The 20,907-nt window shown below is 38.3% G+C and overlaps 1 protein-coding gene across 3 annotated transcripts; it reads right to left on the bottom strand.

The window, feature by feature from the left end:
• Window positions 1-1,140: 1,140 nt before the first annotated feature.
• Window positions 1,141-20,787, bottom strand: LOC137293773 (crossover junction endonuclease MUS81-like). Of its 3 annotated transcripts, none has more exons than XM_067824499.1 (21): window positions 20,709-20,787; window positions 19,809-19,944; window positions 18,795-18,867; window positions 18,206-18,262; window positions 17,308-17,549; window positions 15,446-15,547; window positions 14,207-14,287; window positions 13,170-13,258; window positions 11,790-12,077; window positions 11,509-11,582; window positions 10,843-10,927; window positions 9,399-9,520; window positions 8,707-9,124; window positions 7,834-7,958; window positions 6,979-7,091; window positions 6,570-6,686; window positions 5,099-5,194; window positions 4,444-4,569; window positions 3,587-3,690; window positions 3,209-3,292; window positions 1,141-1,722 (listed from the first exon to the last, which is right to left on the bottom strand). In XM_067824499.1, the coding sequence occupies exons 2-21, from the start codon at window positions 19,938-19,940 to the stop codon at window positions 1,656-1,658; spliced, it is 2,595 nt and encodes an 864-aa protein (XP_067680600.1). In that variant the 5' UTR covers window positions 19,941-19,944; window positions 20,709-20,787; the 3' UTR covers window positions 1,141-1,655. The 3 variants fall into 3 exon arrangements, with proteins under 3 accessions (XP_067680600.1, XP_067680602.1, XP_067680601.1); XM_067824501.1 differs by having other exon boundaries at window positions 8,707-8,944; window positions 20,709-20,766; XM_067824500.1 differs by lacking the exon at window positions 20,709-20,787 and having other exon boundaries at window positions 19,809-19,959.
• Between the last annotated feature and the right edge of the window lie 120 nt (window positions 20,788-20,907).

The raw sequence follows: 20,907 nt of genomic DNA, 5'->3' as shown, positions 1-20,907 counted from the left end.
TGGTTTGAAAAAATAACGTGGAACAGGGTTCGGTGCTGCGTTTAACATAATTAACATGAATACTTTGAAAAAGTTCTATTGATCATGAATACCTGATCCTGTTAGTCGCCTCTTACGACAAGCTTGGGTTACAGAACACCAATTCTAATCCAGATCTTCATGGTCTAAACGATTACAAGGACTGGTGAAGGTATAAAAATGATAATAAAAACTGCTTACTGATCAATTCTAATTACAGTAGAGGACATGATAATGTATGGTAATGTATTCAAGTCTTCTGGTATGCTCAAATCAGCCATCCACATCTCTACATCTTGGCAACTAAGATCCTTGGCAAGCCTTGATGTGATGTCCTGCCAATAAAACAGTACCCTTGACATACTGTTTTAACAACCATGTATCATTCATGGAGGACAAAAGCATGACTATGGATATATTCACAAAACACTACGCCAATAAACAACATAGGTTTTATTCCGGATTACACTTTCTTAGTAAAATACAAATTCTGTTACTTCTATGAGTTGACGCCCAACCAGGAACCCACACCGTCACACCGTCAGAACCAGCACACAGTCAGATGCCTAACCTGTTAAGCGACTTGCACCCTATACTTTGTACTTTACTAAGAAAGTATAATCCCAAACATGTATATACATGTATAACATGTGTAACATGTGCTGCATTTGACCACTTTCTAAACGGCATTGTGTAATCATTATGTCAATAATTTGTCAATGTATTCATAAAAAAATAACATCTCAACATATCCTGCATCTTCCATTATTTGAGTAGGTGTGACTAGTGTTGGGATTCAGAAACCAAATCCATTATCCATAATCAGAGGACTTGTGGTGAACAATTATTGATTAGTATTAAAATATATAATTTTTAACATAATCACCTATTTTAAGGATTTTCCCCCATTTTTTCTAATTAATGTTTTTTTTAAGACCAATACTGTCATCCAATGAAATGTACACATGCAAAAAAGACACTGGAAATGTAATGAAAAAAGTAAACACCGATTAAATTTTACTTCTTGCTGTTGAGCACACATTTGTTTGTGAATCTTTGTCAAATTTAATGTGGTTAGTTTACTTCATTCAAGTGTGTTATACAAAAACAACAGAATTCTGATTAATCGAAAATATGTTTTTTATATCTGACAATTGTTCTTACATGTACGCCTTCTTTTGATTGATTTTCGACTATTTTTGCTCAACAGAATGCCACTAGGCAAGACACCAGCAGTTGTACAGATAAGAATTTACCTAGATCAGATATTTCAGACTTGGAGAAAACAGCAGAAGGGAGCATTCACTGGATGAAGGAAGACAAACATAAAGGGTGACTGACCCTGAGAACGCCTAGAGATGAAAAACTTACAAGAATTTGTACAAGAAAATATAATTTCGAGTTGAGTTGAGCAAAAAACATGAAAAGGAATTACAATTTTGGAATAATGACATCACACAGAAATATCACAGCCCTGTTATGTGTTGATAATGATAAAGAGATGACTGAAACAGTTAACTTCAAATTCAGATGCCGTTCTTTTATTTGTTAAACAATGAAGTCAAGGAGGAAACTCAATTTCACAGGAAATAGGTTTATGTAGAACATGGTGTAGATGCTTGCACTTGTTTATACCATCATGTGAGAGCACCTTCTATACAGTACAGCTGGTGAATCTGCTTACTCTGGACAGATCCAAGATTCCTGAAACGACAAAAAAGTGTATTTTTTTTTTAGCAAAATATATTAGTTTATGTTTAATCGAGACCAAATTTATTTCTTGTTTCTCAGATATTTGTCCTAAAAACCTGAAGGCAGCAGGAAAATTAAAAATAAAAAAATATCAACAGTCAAACTAACATTCCTTAACATTTAACTAACACTTAAGTATTTTAGTTTTGGCAGTTTATTAAGTGTATATGGGGTAAAAAACAAAAATATTTTCTTGTAAGTGTGCATTTTCGGCCAATAAAAACCCAAGGTTTATATCTATGGAACAAGGAAATTCTTTTTCTTTTAATTATTCTTGAAAAAAATACCATTGGCAGATCCGTAAAACAAGAAAATAAAATGGTCTGGCCTTATCCTGACTCACTTGCTTCTTATTATAGCCCCAGACATAGTTGAAACATTCTGTGTCCCCTAGAATAGTAAAACATCTACCAAACCCCTCCACTGTACCCTGGCAAACCGTCACCCCACTGTTTTCACCCAATGAGATAGTTGAGGTAATTGTGTTTTTAATACAAGCCATCATGATACGGAATATATGGCTACACAAACAGTAAAAGCAAGATACTTTATTGATGGCAACTTCTTTATCATTTTATGATGCAATGTTCTGGTGTAAATCCTTACCCCATTGTCAGGTATGTAACAATGAAATTGTTATCCTAAAGGTATTTTGCCCTTGTTGTAACCGACCATCTTGTACAATGTCAGTCAAACAGATAAGACAACTCCCAAAAACAAAAACAAAAACAAGACCAGTTGTGCTCAACGTGAGTTTAGTTTTTCGCTCCATTTAGCACTATTCCAGCAACATCATTGTGTGTGCGTGCGTGCGTGCGTGCGTGCATGTGTGCGTGTGTTTTACCCATGTGGAGAATCAAACCTGTGTCTTTGCAGTGACAAGTGAATTCTTTAACCACTAGGCTGTCCAACTGACTCATATTTTTCTTGTTTTCCTACACTGGCTCCCTGTTAAGTACTGTGTGAACTTCAAAATATTGTGTCTCGTATATAAATGTCGCCACAGTCAAGCTCCAGAGTACCTTCTAAACTTCTTACACTGTACACCCCTGCAAGATGTCTCAGATCCCAGAATCAGCATTTGTTTACAGTTTCCAAAGTCAGACTTGTCTCCTATGGTCAGAGGACCTTTACCTACACTGCTGTATTGATTTGGGATTCACTGCCAGCTGACATCAAATGTGTCGAATCACTGAACTCCGAAGTCCCTTCTGAAAACCCATTACTTCTCCATAGCCTCCTCTTAGATCTTTCTTCCTTTCTAAATTCTAACTATTAGTAACGTCATGTATACGTTAAACATACAGTCACCATTTTTTTGTAGCGCCTTGAGGGAGCATCGAATGCACGGATACAGGCACAGTTACAAATACCCACTATAATTATTATTATTAAATCCAAGTTCATAGTTGTTTTTTATCATAAGCTGAAACATTACCTCATTCCCTTGCCAGCTTTAATGGAGGCCAGCATGCCTTCCTTCTCTTTCTGAGAGGAGCATCGGTCATATGCTTCGAAAATACTGCAAGGCAGAACAAACTAAACTGTTACATCAATTTTGTGACATTCCATATTACTATGATACATGTATATTTTCGGTTAAGCAATCTGACTAACTGAAAGCAACAGCAGTAAAGTAGATGGTGACTTTGGCAACACATTGCTTTAAGCAATATTCCAGCAATATTGCTGTGGGGATACCAGAAACGACAAGTGAATGCTTTAACAATAAGGCTTCCCCATCGCCATGGAAATGAAGAAGAAGCAAAGAAGCCTATGGATACTTCAACCATTTGATGCCTCCTTATTAGCTCACCTTGTCGGGGTTGGGTATCTGTCTGTGATGGCTTTGGCCTTGTCCGCTGACATCCCATGTAGCTGAACCAGCTGTTTACCAAACAACTCCCTTACTGTCAGATCCTGAAATATCATTACACAGTCACTGAAATAAATATCCATTGTTCAGGTTACTGCCAGAATGTATCAGTGCACTTATGTGTCAGGCGGGTACCAACGGTCAGAGCAAAAATAAACACAATGTGCTAAGTAGTGTATTTACTGTATGAGTTAAGAAAACTGGACAAAACAAAGTCCACGGTTAACCGGGTGAGTGGCACATAAATCAAAATCCAGGCATGAAATGATTCTTGATAATTACACAGATATAAATATGTAACTGAAACCAAGTCTTTTCTTGGTGTGACATTTCCTACATTTCAATGTAATACTGAGGTTTTGAGATAATACTTATGACTGTGCAGTGATCAAGTATCATCAGATTCCATACCTAGCCACATAATGGGGAGCCTTTTGTGCTGCTGGTTTGAATTATTTTCCACTTTAGTAAAACCCGTGAACATGTTTACTTCACTCGCTTATGGTACTAACAGAGGAGCCAATCAATGGATTCATGACTGCATGACACATAGTCTTGGACGCATAGTTGCACTGTCTTCATCTTCTCATGAGTTAAATCCCTCGCTTCAGGTGATGCCTGTGTCAGTATTTCCTTAGGTATGGTTTGAAACTCAACCATATACACCAGATTGTTTTGACAAGAGATTGCCAAAAGTATTCCTCATGTAAAATACTAGTGCAGTATTTGGCAGCAATGACATTAGAAAAAACATGCTTGCTACTGTTATATAAGTTTTATTTGTAGCTGGTACTGACCTTGCTCTTCACAGATGCATAATTAAAATGCTGGAACGTTGTGAGAAGCTTCTCTGATTCTTCAATGTGGAAACTACCATCCAGTTCTCGTAGCATCTCAGGTGTACAAGCCTGGAGAGACTTGGTCTGAGGATCAGGGATGACAATAACAGTTCAGTGAGTGAGTGTGGTTTTATATTTCATCAATATCATGGTGAAACCAAGTTGTACTCACGTGGGGAATTGAACTGGGTCTTCCGTGTGACAAGTAGATGCTTTAAGTAATAGGTTATCCTACCACCCTTCATGATGATAAGAAGAGAAAGAGTATTGTTCTACGCTGCACTCATCAATATTCTCGCTATATGATTGCTGTCTGTAAATAATCAAGTCTGGACCTGACAATTTAAGGATCAACAGCATAAACACCAATGCGATGACACGTGTCAACCCAGTCAGCGAGTCTGACTACCTGATATTGTTAGTCACCTCTTATGACAAGCATGGGCTGCTGAAGATCAATTCAAACCCAGACCTTCAAACGTTGGTAAGTAGAAAAAACAACAGTGACTGACTGAGAGATTGCTACTTCAAACAGTTTTTAAATAATATCATGAGTCATTATGTTGGAGGAGATGCATGTTTAAAAAATTTACCTAACACTGATGTAACATACCCTGTAGAAGCCCTGCAGATACCTGGTCATCACAGTGAGGTAGGCCACTGTCTCCTTGACACCACTTGTCCCCTTTATCTTGAAGCCATCAATAACCTGCCAACATAACCACCCTCATCACCTGGAGCCATCAGTAACCTGTGAGCATAGCCACTCTCATCACTTGAAGTCATCAATAACCTGCCAACATAGCAACCCTCATCACTTGCAGTCATCAATAACCTGGCAACATAGCCACCCATCACTTAAAGCCATCAATAAAGTTGTCAGCATAGCCACCCAAATCACTTGAAGCCATCAATAACTTGTCAACATAGCCACCCTCATCACTTGAAGTCACCAATAACCTGCCAACATAGCCACCTTCATCCTTTAAAGCCATAAAAAAATCTGCCAACATAGCCACTTTCATCACTTGACGCCATCAAAACCTGTCAACATAGTCATCCTCATCACTTGAAGCCATCAATAACCTGCCAGTATATCCACTCTCATCACAAGAAAGCATCAAACACTGGCCAACATAGCCACTCTCATCACTTGAAGTCACCAATAACCTGCCAACATAACCACCCTCATCACTTGAAGACATCAGTAACCTGCCAACATAGAAATCCTCATCACTTGACATCAATAACCTGCCAACATAGCCACCCTCATCACAAGAAGGCATCAAAAACCTGCCAGCATAGCCACCTTCATCACAAGAAGCCATCAAAACCTGCCAACATAGTCACCTTCATCACGAGAAGCTATCAGAAACCTGCCAACGTAGCCACTTTACCATGAGAAGCCATCAGAAACCTGCCAGCATAGCCACCTTTACCAAGAGAAGCCATCAAAAACCTGCCAGCATAGCCACCTTCATCACAAGAAGCCATCAAAAACCTGCCAACATAGCCACCCTCATCACTTGAAGCCATAAAAAACAGGAACATAGCCATCCTCATCACCTGAAGCCATCAACAGGGATTGGGAAATAGAACTTTGACAATGGGCCATTTTCAGGACTATTAGTCATTTTCTGAATTTAGAATAGGCAACTGCCCTTGTATCAATAGTAAACTTCAAAATTTAAATGGGACATTTTTCATTCTAATGTGCAAAATGGCCCATGGCCCTTGCCTTTCCCAATCCCTGCATCAAAAACCTGCCAACATAGACACCCTTATCACTTGAAGACATCAATAACCTGCCATAATGGCCACCCTTATCATTTGAAGCCAACCTTTTTTGACAACAAATCTTTTAAAAACACATTTAGTATCTATCATCTCACAAGAAAAAGGTGATGCTGGTACTGAATGGAAAAATACAACTTTCTGCAATATCATGGTGGCGGCACTGGTAATTAGCTCCATCCATTATATCACAAGACACAAATCGAAGAATATAATCCTGCCTCTGAAATAACAAGCAAAAACATACAGAACTAGCATTTGTCTGAGACCACCTATCTGTACTTACTCACCTGGGTGTTGACCATGGCCTGCTTTATCCTGTCTTCAGCAATGCTGAAGTGCTGCAGTGATCCGTAGTCCTCTATCAGATAGATGGCATTGGCAATGCCGCTACGCTTCAGACGGAACTGAAGGATATAAATTATAAATAATGAGTAAACTCCAGTACCACCTCTAATTTTGTTCACTGGCTAATGTGTTTTAGTCTCAGGCCTGTAATAAATTACAAGATGCTGCACAGGCTGCTTACTGTCTCAGCAGGTGCTGTGGCTACAAAACTTCATGCATGAACACAAAGGCCATGAACTGCAAAAATTATAATAATAAAGGTAGTACTCTGTTTAAGCCTATCTCTTCATTCTCCAGATATTTTGATAAACCCAACCTAAAGGAATTATTTGACAAGTCCAACTGGTTTACCTTCTGTTCTCTGAACCTGCCATCGATCATGCTGCTGACAAGGTCATCCATCCTCTTCCTCTCAATGATGAAGTCCAGCACAAGTTCTCTCCCTTTGGGCCTCTGCAACTGACCTGAGGGAAACAAACATAAGAATGTCAGGGTACTGTTCTACAACAAAGTTACAATTGTCTGAGTTCCAAGATCACTTTGTTGCACAGAGCCGAGGACCCAGTTTCACAAAACGACAGAAGCACTACGACTGTCGCAAGTCTATGTCAAAGTACAGGAGTCACCTGCAGCTACAACTGCTTTGTGGGAAAGAACCCAGAATTTTAGTTTCCGCTAATATGGTGTTATCATTGGTACATTTGTAATGCAGTGTTGACAGACATGACATATCAGCAGTAAGTAAATAAAACAGTACACAAATATCATTGATTGGGCACATTTATCATCAAAGTTAACAAACACAACCAATATACTATTCATTCATTTAATATAAAACATTGACTGCAATCTCCATGGAGGTGACTAGTTTTCTCAGTCTGAATTGGAAAGAGAGCATCAAACATGTTAGATATAAAATACATCAGAAAATTCCTTAAAAATCTTGAAACATCGCCCTAGATTTAGTTATGAAAATGTTGACAACACTAATTTTCATATGCTTTCCTATTTGTGTCAACAATATTTATACTCAATAATGAGGCAATGTCAAGTTTGCCTATACACTGCATTTAGCAACATTCCATGTACCTATGTGGGGAAAACTTCAGCATGACAAATGAATACATGAACCACTAGGTTACCCCACTGTCAACGGTTGTTCAGTTAAAAGACAAATCACGACAGACTCAGCCTCACGTAACCCACCTGGCTGGGGCTGCACCTTCTCCCGGGCTATCCACAACATGTCACCGATCTGCAGTTCTCGCAGGTCACACTCCACACCATTCTTTATCAGCTCTGGCAGTAGCGTCTTACTCTGGGACTTGCTCCTGCAACAAGATGCTCTTTAACAATAGAAACCTTGTCAAAGCCGAAACTTAACACATCGCTTCTTTGCAGAGATGTAAAGTCAAGGATGAAGAATGTTTAATACAGCACTTCACACAACACTCAAACATTACTTACAGCCACCTTTAATAAACTGATGAACATTATCAGCAAAGCATAATCCATGATAGACTTTGATCTATACTGAACATCAAAACAAACACAACTCTGGCTTGATGTCAAATTTTTAAAAAGAAAGACATAAACATGAATGCTTACTTTTATGAGATTTCATATTTTTTCTCTCAAGTGAATGAGTGAGTTTACAGCTACACCGCACTCAGCAATATTCCAGCTATATGGTGGTGGACTAAATAATCGAGTCTGGACCAGACAATCCAGTGATCAGCAACATGAGCATTGATCTGCACAATTGGGAACCAATGACGTGTCAACCAAGTCAGCGAGCCTTACCACCCAATCCTGTTAGTCGCCTCTTGTGACAAGCATAGTCGCCTTTTATGGCAAGCATGGGTTGCTGAAGGCCTATTCTCGTCGGGGACCTTCACGGGTCTTTTACTCTCGAAAAACTGCTGTTCTGTATACCTGCCAAAATGTTCAGCTCCTTTTCAGTATATCTAAATGGTTCTACCTTTGGTGTAGTCAGCAAAACTGTCTTGTAATAGAAGCAGAGGGAGATGTACAAAGTTACAAAGTGGCCATGCAGATGATAATGAACTCAGTACCAACCCTCCATAGAACTCGCGGTTGTCCACACACAACACCACATCGAAGGATCCGGGTGCAAGGGTGAAGTCTGGGGGTGGCAGGCTGGAGCCAGCACTGGTGACAGACGAAGCTTGGGATCCTGCTGTGGAAGATGCTGGTACAGGGCTGATGTCGGGCAGTGTCTCTTCCTCAGTCATGTGCCTTGACATGCCTGGGCATGGGAAGGTTGACTTCAATGTGGGAGCAGCTTCATCTGCTCCTGGATGACAAGATGAGGATGTGATGGAGACAGCAGATGTGAGAGAACTGTGTTGAAGTGTTTCTTGGCCACCAAGTGAAGAGTCTGCTCTGGGAGCACTTCCCAGGAGGCGATCTCGTAATGAGCCACTGTTTGTCACTGTTGAATTACTTGAATTAGCTATTTTCTTTGTCTTTGAAGCTAAAACAAAGTGACTTCAGAAGTCATATTCAATCTACATTTACATTTTAGATATAACATGCAATATCAAACATTAACTGGCTTGCATTCTTAGAAGAAAGTATTGTCATTTTGCTAAAATTAATCAGTGACATACTAGGCCCCTTTACCAACTTAATGACATGATTGGGCAATTAAATTTCAATTTCAGAATATCCTTTGCAGACTGAAGGGTGATTATCTGCCTCTGGGCAGGACAAGATAAAACCTTGATGTGGTAACCTTGGTAACAGACCTCGAGATTTGGGCTTCACTGTTGTGTTTTTCTCTGGTTTCAAAGACTCATCAGGAGGTGTAGCCAGGTCATCTGTGTCACGGTCACATATGTATGCATACACAAAGTCGTCCCCAAGCCGTCTGCAACAACAGGCAACAATGATACATCAGTGTTGGGAATCGGCTGAATTTTCATGATCCATCATTGGATCATCAAAACGACTGATTATCGATTAATGACCGTTCATAAAGTTAGTGTTTAACTTCCATACAACATGTTTGTAAAAGAGAAAGTGATATGACACAAGACTACTACGAGTCTTGGCATTGGCTATTACCGATCACATTTAGTTGTGTGAACCAGTCAGGGATCCCCTTGTTTTGTGTTATGCTTGCACTTATTGCAAAATGCTGACTTACCAAACCAGAGATGGATACATATACCGTAAAATAAGTAATAAATGAGTGAAATTCACATTGAAAACGGCCTAATTTACTGGCTTACATTACACAAAAAATGTAGGTACATAATAACTAATCATGATTAATCACAGATATCATGATCAGTTCCTTGATTACTATTTACTAATAATCGATCACTGATGACATCGATTCATCGGAACACCACTATGATACATACTGGGAAAACAGTCATAAAAGTTGGCAGTACAACTATACTTTTACTTAGATCTGAGGAAATTTTGACTGATGACTTACTTATGTTTATGACCAAATCTACTTGATGTTCACTTTGCGAGTTTAGGTAAGGTGAAATGGGGTTTAACGTTGCACTTATTTTGCTCAAATGACGACATGCAAGATTGTGTTTGTGTGGCTGTATGTACTAGGTAAACTGGTTTTATAGTGCTAGCTCACTGAGATACCATGCCGACGTTATTCATAAATATGTCACTCAGCCACATTATAATAACTGAGAGTGAGTGCGTTTAGTTTTCCGCCACACTCAGCAATATTCCAGCTATGTGGAGGCTGTCTGTAAATAATCGAGTCTGGACCAGACAATCCAATGATCAACAGAAAGGACATTCATCCGGCCCACCAGATCCTGCTAGTCACCTCTTATGACAAGTATGAAGATCAATTCTAATCCATATCTTCAAAGGTGATACTGACTCCAGGCCAACCAGTCCGTGTTGTACCAATACATGCCGTATACCAGGCAGGGACCAACAAGTACCACTTTTATTGTCTTTTGGTATGACGTTACTGGGGATCGAACCTACGATCTTCTGCTCTCTGGGCGAATGCTCAAACCACCAAGGCGGCCTTTGTGAGATAAGGTTGTGAAGAGCACACTCATGGAAATATCTTTGCAATTAAAGTAGGGAAAAGTCAAAGTTTCTGATAAGCTTCGGTTTTAGGTAAAAAAGGACCTACATCTTAAATTCCGCAGTCAGTGACCCTAAGAAGGTCAAGAAACTTTAAAAACATAAAACACTTACTTTGTCGTGTCAAGCTTGTATTTCTTGCCAGACTCAATTAAACTTTGGTAGTTGCACTTCACAAGGAAACCTATAGATATCACATCTGAAAATAAGGAACCAGCTTCAGAAGTGCCATCAGATATGTACATACATGCTCATTCCACAACAAATATCAATGACAACTTTACCCAATGATGAGAGCAATGGGCTGCAATGTGTTTCACATGATGTGTGTGTATCCAAGAGAGAATGAGAAAATATATGACCTGATCTTGCCTCAGTCGGCTTTCTGGTTGGATAAATTTAATGCTGCATAGCATTACATATGACAAAGATTTCGGAAATAAGGAATTATAAATTTTTTGCAGCATAAAGAATGGTGACAACTCACTATAGCTGAGAAACACAGAGATCCCTATCATAGGGTACTTTGCTATCAGGGCAAGACAGTATATGTCCAAAAAAAATGAAATATGGTGAGTGTGAGAGTCATTTTAGTTTTACACCCCTTTCAGCAATATTCCAGCTACATCACGGTGGGGGACACCCAAAATGGGCTTCACACAATGTGCCCTCGTGGAGAACTGAACCTGATTTTTCAGCATGACAACTGCAAACGCTCTAACCACTAGGCTTCACAGTCCCATGAAATATTGTGACACTGAGAAGTTGTGCAACTCTTACCATCAATGAGCACAGCAGCTTCCTCCTTCCTAGTCACCAGACGTAGATCCTCGGTTACATACCAGTACCGTAATCTGGAAAACAAAACAATATACTCTCTGTTAAATAAGCTAAACTTAAACTAAAGAGAAACTGAACACTTCGAATCCACTCAAAAATCTATGCTCACAAACTCCGTCAGAAGCAAGTAAACAAACACATTAACAGATTGATTCCACACAACTTTGTTTAACCATGAATTATTTTGACCTGGTGTCTAGCAAAACATAATAAAGTCCTACTTGTTTGCTGCTGACTTCACAGCTGAAGGAAGTAGTGATGGAGTTGTCTCCCCTTCACTGTCTGACATAGCATGACTTTTTGGCTGACGTGCAGTGCTCCTGTAGGACTGAACAGTTGTTTCCCCTTCACTGTCAGACATTGCATGTAGAGATGGGAGCTGAGGGGGGTCACGGGAAGGTAGTGGAGGTACTCGGGCATTTGTGCTTGACACATCGGTCATCTCCCCTCCATTGTCCACAACCTCGAGACGGTGTGCCAGCTCACACCCTGTGTCTGTCAGACTGTATCTAGAAACAGTCAGAAAACATCTAAGTAAGTGGACAAGATGTCATCAGTATCGAAGCTACGTCTGTGCATCATACAAAGGTTAATTCAGGCTAGGGCAGTCAGCTACCTGTTACAATTTTGAAAACTCTCTACTAGTTACAAACAGCAACAACTGTGCACGATAACTTCTCATTCAAGCATTACCTTACTGCCAGAAATGCAGATGTTAATTCTGGTCATAGTATCACATTAAATCAGGCCGAAATTTACTAAAAGTGCAAGACAATACAACCTGACTGATAGCAACCACCTTCTGATAATTGCAATAGCTCTGCAGCATGGAAAATATAAAAATGTCCATAAATTGCACAATACATATGTTAAGTTACTGACCTAAAAATTAGGTTATGTTTTGTTATTTGTTTAATTCGACAGCAATATTCTAGTTCTCTGTATCAGTTTGTAAGTAATGAATAAGGTATAACCCTACAGTTCCCTGCCATATGGCAGTGGTTCGTAAATAATGAAGTCTGGAACAGTCCTCTGTCCATACATATTTTGCTAATTATACCAATTTTGATGTTATGTAAGCGTAACACAGTCTGATTGTAATGTATTTATTTGTATACATGATGATGATGATGATGATGATGAGGAGGAGGAGGAGGAGGAGGAGGAGGAGGAGGAGGAGGACGATGATGCTTGTATGATTTGGATGACACTGATGTTATGTACAATGAAATATGACAACAAATGTACTTTGGGAAATAAGAATTTATAAAAAAGAAATGTCTGGATCAAACAATCCAGTGACTGACATCAAGAGCAATAATCTTATTCTGATACGATAACATACATCAACTAAGTCATAGAGCCTGACCATTTTCTTCAAGTGTCAATTAGGACCTGGTATGATGAAGACAAAACACTATTTTATGGAAGGACAGCTTATTTGTAGCAATAGATGGAACATTTTGGCATAGATCCTCACACCAACATCATTTAATATCAAGCAAATCATCACACACCGAATCAACAAAGAAGAGTGTCTCACATGTATTCACAATAACGTGACCCTGCCTATTCTGGAACACTTCCATTGTAGAACCTACCTTGCTGGACTGCTCTCCTTAATGATAAGCCCCTTTTTGATCAGTGTGCCCATCGAGGACCAGGACGTGTAGCGACAACCAGGGTCTGCCTGCTCAAGTGAGTGAGTGATGAGAATTTTACGCTGGTTTCAGGGAGACTCATGCATACATAACAACATTTAGACATGTAGAAAACAAAGGCCTGTTTTCTAAGTGTCACAGTCCTCTTCACAGATTCACAATGAATATCTTGAATGGTATGAATATTGATCAAAAGCTCTCCAATAGTTTCAACTAAACTTAATTATCCAGTAGTCTTCAACTAAAGTTGATCATCCAAGTTTTCAACTAACGTTCACCCTCCTGTAGTTTTCAACTAAAGTTCAACCTCCTATTGTTTTCAACTCAAGTTCATCCTCCCATAGTTTTCAACTCAAGTTCATCCTCCCATAGTTTTCAACTCAAGTTCATCCTCCTATTGTTTTCAACTAAAGTTCAACCTCCTATTGTTTTCAACTATCTATTGCTGGACAATCAAACAAGTGAATGAACTTTAGTTGAAAACTAGTGAATGATTAACTTTAGTTGAAAGCTGTTGGATGATGAATTTTATTTGAAACCTATTCGAGCGTGAATTTTAGTTGAAAACAATTGGAGAGTGAACTTTAGTTGATTATGACAGAAATTATTTGGAGGGTGAACTTCAGTTGAAATCTAATTCAGGTTGAGCTTTAGTTGAAATCTATTGTAGGGTGAACTTTAGTTGAAATCAGTTTGGGTGGCAAACATAGTTGAAAAGTATGGGAGGGTGAACATTAGCCATGTTTATATTATAACTGATCATGTCTAGTATCTATGCATGTGGGCCACATGCATACTGAGTTGACATTCGTTTAGCCTCCAGCCATCCCTAGAACAGACAATGGCAACTTTGTTTCATCAGATCCAACATTAAGACGCCAAGGCTAATGTCCTGAACAAATGTTGTTATTATATCTGATCTGGTTTCAACACAAAACCATGTCACCTACACAGATGGACCTACATGTATACATTACCAGTGAAAATGACTTGTCAGCCAGAGGCTGGGCTGCTTTCACAATCTCTGACTTTGTCATGAAGCCCCTGGTGTCTGGGTCCTAGAATTAAGTCACTATATTAGTAAGCATGCACTGAAAATGAACACGGTGAATTTCCGTATATGACCAATAACTTCACCAATGTTTCGACCACCACGGCAGTAAACAACTCTTTTGAGGCATCGACATAGCGCCAGATGAAATGCTTTTTCTCAAGGGCTCTTGACTAAGAGAATGTGATATGTGAAGAACCTTTGTCAACTTGGGTCTTCCACACTTAACTGACCACTTGATACCAGTGAACTGGTGTAAGTTGATGTATAATTTGCTTGCAAATGCTGGTTACAGGCATCAACTGGTACAGAGGAGCTATCAGGCTAAATGTTAGTACTGGTTTGTAAAGTGGGAAATGTTTTACTCTCATTATTGCAACAAAATTCCTATAATGCTGTGATTCAACATTATAAAAGCATCTTCAACAATGCACTTTATCATAAATATATTCTACACACAATACATTTCAGATGTAATCTGGAAATTCCCTTAAAGAAACCCATGAGTATGATAAGCCACAACAGACTTTTAAAAAAAACAAACAAAACTGTTCCAAAGAGAGCATGAAAACACTCATTCTCTTCCCACAGAGGTTACTCCTGTCACATCTTCCTATGTAACCTCTGTTCTTATACGGCCCTTTCATGGTGCAAGTGTTCAAGACTTGAAATTGGAGGTATTCAGATTTACTTGGGCAATCAAAGACGTTGTTTCAAGAGTGATCATTCGCAAGATCTCGGTAGTTTCCGAATGCATAGGGAAAACTTGCCACTACCAGTTTTAGTTCCTACAAACACATCCTGGCGATTGATCCCTTCACTCTCTATTGCCAGTTTCTGATTTTCAGTTAAACATGAAATACCAAATCTTTCCTTTGCACGTTGATGAACCAACTCCATGGGAATTGCCATATTGGAGCTAAGTCTATTTAGCGTGTGTTCTGATTGGATAGGAACAAGTTAGATAATTCCTGCTGTGATTTCTTGCCACAAGGGGATTTCTCGATGACCGGGAAATATGGTTGTATTAGAACAGAGGTTACATAGGAAGGTATGACAGAAGTAATCTCTGTGGGAGGAGAATGGAAAACACTGCACCCAGCAGTGACGTTATCAAATTCATCAAACTGCCTCTGATAACCATGGGACTCAAGACAATTCTCACCTGCATATTTCTGTACAAGGTCAGCAGGATAGCATAAGCTCCTGATCTGAACGCAGGGATGTAATCTCTGGAGCTTTTACTTCCGGACGATTTCCGACGCTTCTGCAACATTAGCAATGATAATCAGACTTCAGACTAGTCTTAAAGACATATCTGGAAACCAATCAAATACTATTCTTTGATACTGATGGATTGGTTTTTTTTTGTTTTGTTTGTTGTTTTGCATCACATTTCAAAACATCAAACACTCCAGACACTTTTGAATTTTGGTATTGATATGTCAACTCAAAAGTATACACATTAAGTGACACCTAAATAGCAACAGGCACATTTACAAATTGCTTGTCAATCTATTTGCCAAGTTTGCTGAAGGAATATTCCATGTTTTTCAAGCTTTATAGGTCCGAAACCTTTTTTAAAACATATGCAAGAAATCCATCTAATACTTTCAGAGAACCTACGCATGGTTTGTTTGCCAAGTTTAATCGATTAGAGAATTTAAAAAGCGAAAGTGAGATGTGATTGGTTCGCTCAAATTCCCAGCATAGGCACCTGATTGGATAAAAAGCCAGCCAAGGGAGGTAATAAATTTGTAGCCGTAGATGCATCCAGGGTATAGTGGAGACTTTTCGGAACATATACCCTGGAGATATCGAGGATGTATCCAACCATGTCAAAACATTTGCCATGAAAACTCCAATAAATTTTAAAAACATCAAGTTATCAAATGGCAATAGTTCACCATCAGACATGATACACCTATGAATGCCACATCTGGTGAGGAGACAAATTTAGTTTTTCAAGATGTATTTTAAATTCAAAAACAAACCTATCAACCCTTCTTATATCATTTACTATATAAGTGATTTTTATATATTAATATTCAGTTTCAAGATTTACTAGATCAACTCTCTTGTGTTAAGAAAAAAGTTGACATATTGCTGGCTTATTACTGTAATTTTTATTATTAATTTTTATTTTATAATTTACTGCTTTTATGATGACAATGACAATGACAATGACAATACTTTATTATTCCGAGGGGAATTCTTTTTACATTTGAAAGTGAACACACATCAGATTGTTAAAACATAAATAGCTACATACAGATTAAGATACATAAAACGACAACAAAGAGAGACAGTCAACAGTCATTTAAAAGGCGGATACTTGATGGAAAGAAGTCTACAGCACCGGGAGTTCCCAGGTGGTCACCCATCCGACCCGACTGGACTTAACGGTGGAGCAGATGAGAAGCGGTACTTTCACAGTGGGATGGCCGTAGACAATTATCCATATTAGCCAGTCATTAAAAATCTAAAGGTTTCTAAGACAGTGAAGTATTGAACTAGTATTGAAATGGCATGTTAGTCATTTCAGGTCTTTGAATGGCATGTTAGTGTTTCCTCCAGAGTGTTTTAGAAGGGCGCTGCGCCCTGCCCCTTTCTTCTGGCGCCCAGCCCTTTTTTACTGCACCCTGCTTGTTACTTGCTAGTTGTGACAGAGCACAGGAACAGACTGAAAGTCAGCAACTGTAACAAGCATCTTATGATTAGCCTAAACACTGACAGCCACAATGACACTGACTTGGAAACTGTTGCGAAAAGCTTCCTGAGAAAAAAGCAAAGGAGACTGTAAGTTAATAATACATGAGGCTCAATCTGATCATTTAGTTTTGGTTTTTATTGTGGTTTGTGCCCTCTTCAGACTAGGGTGCCCTTTTCTGTAGAAACTTCACCCTGCCCTTTTTGTGGTCTGGAGGAAACACTACATGTAGAAGTGACACACATATGGAAGAGAGATTTTATGAATGTCCACTTTTTTAATCATCATCATCACCACCATCATCATCATCCACTTACTCTCTGAGGTTGTCCCCCATGCTCCTCGTCTGAGTCCAGTGAAATACTCCCAGTAGTGTCTACAAAGTTGGATGACGTTACAAATGTTGTGGATTCAGATGGAATCGTTTGCCTAATACAAGAACTGTCATTGGTTGGAATAGCATGTATTGCTTGTGCTGATTGGTTGGTTTGCTTCCTAGAGAGATGGGAAGGTAGCATGTCTTCATCTTCTTCACTTTGAGGAACAACATCAGCACTACCTGAGAACCCAAATCGTAGTTGGTAGACATGGTTCACAATAATGGCTGTAACCCGTATAAGCAAACAGACTTCACATCTTCCGTATATCTTGGTTTATTAGCAGTTCAGTAAAGGTGAAAAGGATGAAAAATATAATACAAGCATTATCATTTTCCTATTCCACTTAATCAAAACATCTCATGGAGATAACATGTACCTTCAAACCTAGGTCGAGATTTCCTAAGCATTCTTAGCACTAAGAGAGTCATACGTTATTGTTTGCAAACAGAGCTTCATAAAGCTAGCCCCTTCAAATAATGTTTCATACAAAGGGAACTTTAAGCACTGATTCTAGGTCCAAAACAAACAGATTCAGGAATTTGTCAAGGCCGTTAGAAATACATTATGTTTTCATATTTTATCCTAGAATTGATATTTAAAATTCTCTTTTGATAAAATACGAGGAGGTATGTTACAAAGGACTGGTAAGTTTTTATTGGCACACAGATTTTAGAGACAACATAAACAGAATACAGAAACAGTGTACATAAATAAAATCTTCATGTCTCTTTTTGTGTACATTTGTTTATAACTGTTAATATATTAGAATTCTTTAAACAACAAAAAAAGAAATTATTACGCATTTAAAGGAAACAAGTACAAACAATTTGTTCACCATAGTTTTCAATATGCTTTGCCAGTTTGTCATCAAGCATCTTGCAAATCTTGTCACCTGAAACATGACAAAGTTTCATTTTGTCAAAGTCTTATGATCAAACTTTGTAAAAATGATTTGACATCACTCCAATTCCTGCCACATATTACCTATCAAATTTCATGTTGATACAACAGAAATTAGCTGTTTGTTAATGCTGAAATTTACACTTTTCAATATGCTTGTAGTTTTTACAGTCTGAGGCTATGTTCACTAGTTGATAGGATCATCCATAAAACTGCCGAGTTAGTAAGTGAAGGGTTTCAGATTCAAAACCAGCGTACTCACAATGGTTTCAGTTATATTGTTTTATGACTGCATTCACTAACAGCAAGACAAGGTTACATAAACCTTCAAAACAAGTAAAATAATTCAAAGTCAAAGGCTACTCCTCAGAAAATGCCTAGGCTGCGGACAAATCATTAGAAAATCCCTGGGATTTCTTGGAGAAGGCCTACAAAACTGCCTGTAGAGGTTTACTGAGTAAAAGAAGAACCTGGCGGGACAACAGAGTGATGTCACTGGAGGTTGATGAACACTGAAAACTAACCAAAGTTTTGTAGTATTTTGCAGTCTTTCCCTGTGTCAAGCTTGAGAGGAAAACATTTCAGTGACTTGAGTGCCTGCAAAAAACAAACATCACATTCTACTCATCTGGCACACAGGGAAGTAGTGGGTTTTTTTTACGAAAATGTTTATAAATTTTCTGATTTTCAAAACAGCTGTCTCACCTTAACCATAAAATAAGAGCAAGCGAGTTAGGTTTGACACTACAGCAGTTATATCACAGGCTGACACCTTACTGTGGGATCTAAGATCACAATGATACACACAAAGAAATGCTGTAAAAAGAATTTCATGAAGAGCATAGTCTTACATGCATTGTGCCAGATTCATAAGCCTTGTAGTTTCAGGAACTAATCAAATGGGCCAAAGGGCTGAGAAGTGCCAAGTCAAATGGGCTGTGACAATTAGTCAAAACGGCTTTAATCCTAGTCACATGGGCCAAACAGCAAAAAAAAGCGTAGAAAGGTTTTACATTATTTACTGACACATATAGCATTGAAACATAATTAACAAAAATAATAGTGGTAATTTACAGAAGTTAATTTTTTCCTAATCTAATCAAGTTCACTTGTTCTTAATTTACACAAGTCATTCAATCATAATTTACACTAGTTCATTCGTTCACAATGTACACAAGTTCATGATTTACACACTGTTCATTCAAACACATCTGGGGCATACACTCTGGAACACATTGTCAAAATGACTTTGACATAGTCAATGGTCTTGCAGCATTACTATTTACACTATTTTACTTTGTAATTTATCACATTTTCATTATTCAAACATTTTTCCTCCTTTTTGACTTTTCATTTCAGTCCATTTGACTACAACCCCTAGTTTCATAGATGTCAGTTAACAACTGATTGAAAGACAATGGTAAACATACCTCCACAAACTCAGTCAGATGAGCCAAAAAGATACAAAGTGGCAGAAAATTAACCTATGTAAGTGAATATATTATGCTAATGAAATGATCTGAGAAACAGACTGATACCTTGCTGTATATGTACTGTGACTTCCATCCTTTTTCTGCAGCCTCATCTCGCCATTCTTCCAGCCAGCGTTCAAACAGTGGATTTGGGCATTTTGGTAGCTTCTTTTTACGTTTACCAATCAAAGATGACATTGTGCTAAATAATACAATGACAAAACCACACAGCTAGAAATTGTGTATGTTTGATTTTTTCCACTTGCATGACACTGATGTCAAAGTGAACAGACTGCTAAGGCTAAATAAAAAAAAGTGAAATGTTTCTCAGGCATTGGTGCCTCACTTTTATTTGTTCAGGTAACAATTTTTTATTGCCATTAAAAAAGTAATTTTGACTTTGCCGCATCCCAATCATCCATCTGTCCACTATAGGGGTGAGTGTCTGTAAGAACAAGCGTGACTGAATCTACAACTCCTCAGCATGTGGCTAAACTTCCCAAGCCGTATTTCTGAGCAAAAATAATGTATTCTTCCCTCATTACTTTTTTCTATCAAAAATTTTAAAAAGAGTCCTACTGCCCTCGTCACTTTTGAAAAACATTTGCCCGAGAATCATTCAATTTTTCTATGCAGCCTAAACATACTGTATAGATTAGGAAGTAATAAGAGTTGAAACATTTCTTCACGTCATAATAAACATTCTCAGTTCACTTGAAGTAATATTCAATGTGCAGAATATTTCATGTTTCAGGTAACACGTCCTCTTCAAACATACAAACCAGGTATATTGCTGGTTACATACATAAATCTACTCAGGTTTATTAATCAGTGTGACTATAATGAAGTGGAATAGCAATGGTGAAATAGTGAACACTGTCTGGGATCTACGGTTGAACACAAGCGCATACAGGAAGACTTGAAATACTGTGCATGAATCAATGTCATCAATGTCAAAAAATTTACCGTTAAGAAATTATCACGAAATTACAAGCCTTGCAAGTCAAATTTTTCCGCCAAAATAGCGGAAGTAGAACTTTTTTGCTGCGAACAAGAAAACAAATACACAACCATTGAAGATAAGACGTACTAGGTTTATCTACTTATGCTTCATGTGCTTGAAATAAAAAATATTTATATAGTTGTTTAAATAATTTAATTTCAA

This window comes from Haliotis asinina, chromosome 8, assembly GCF_037392515.1.
Source record: "Haliotis asinina isolate JCU_RB_2024 chromosome 8, JCU_Hal_asi_v2, whole genome shotgun sequence".
Classification (NCBI taxonomy): Eukaryota; Metazoa; Mollusca; class Gastropoda; order Lepetellida; family Haliotidae; genus Haliotis; species Haliotis asinina.
This window is presented reverse-complemented; position numbering and strand designations above follow the sequence as displayed.

Bases quoted from the DNA above. Each gene is read 5' to 3' on its own strand.
- LOC137293773 (XM_067824499.1), bottom strand. From the start codon at position 19,940: ATGTCATCTTTGATTGGTAAACGTAAAAAGAAGCTACCAAAATGCCCA. The intron at 6,687-6,978 runs GTAAACCAGTTG...TATATCCTTCAG, and splicing joins GCAGGTTCAGAGAACAGAAG to TTCCGTCTGAAGCGTAGCGG. The intron at 1,723-3,208 runs GTAATGTTTCAG...TTGTCGTTTCAG, and splicing joins AAAGCTGGCAAGGGAATGAG to GAATCTTGGATCTGTCCAGA.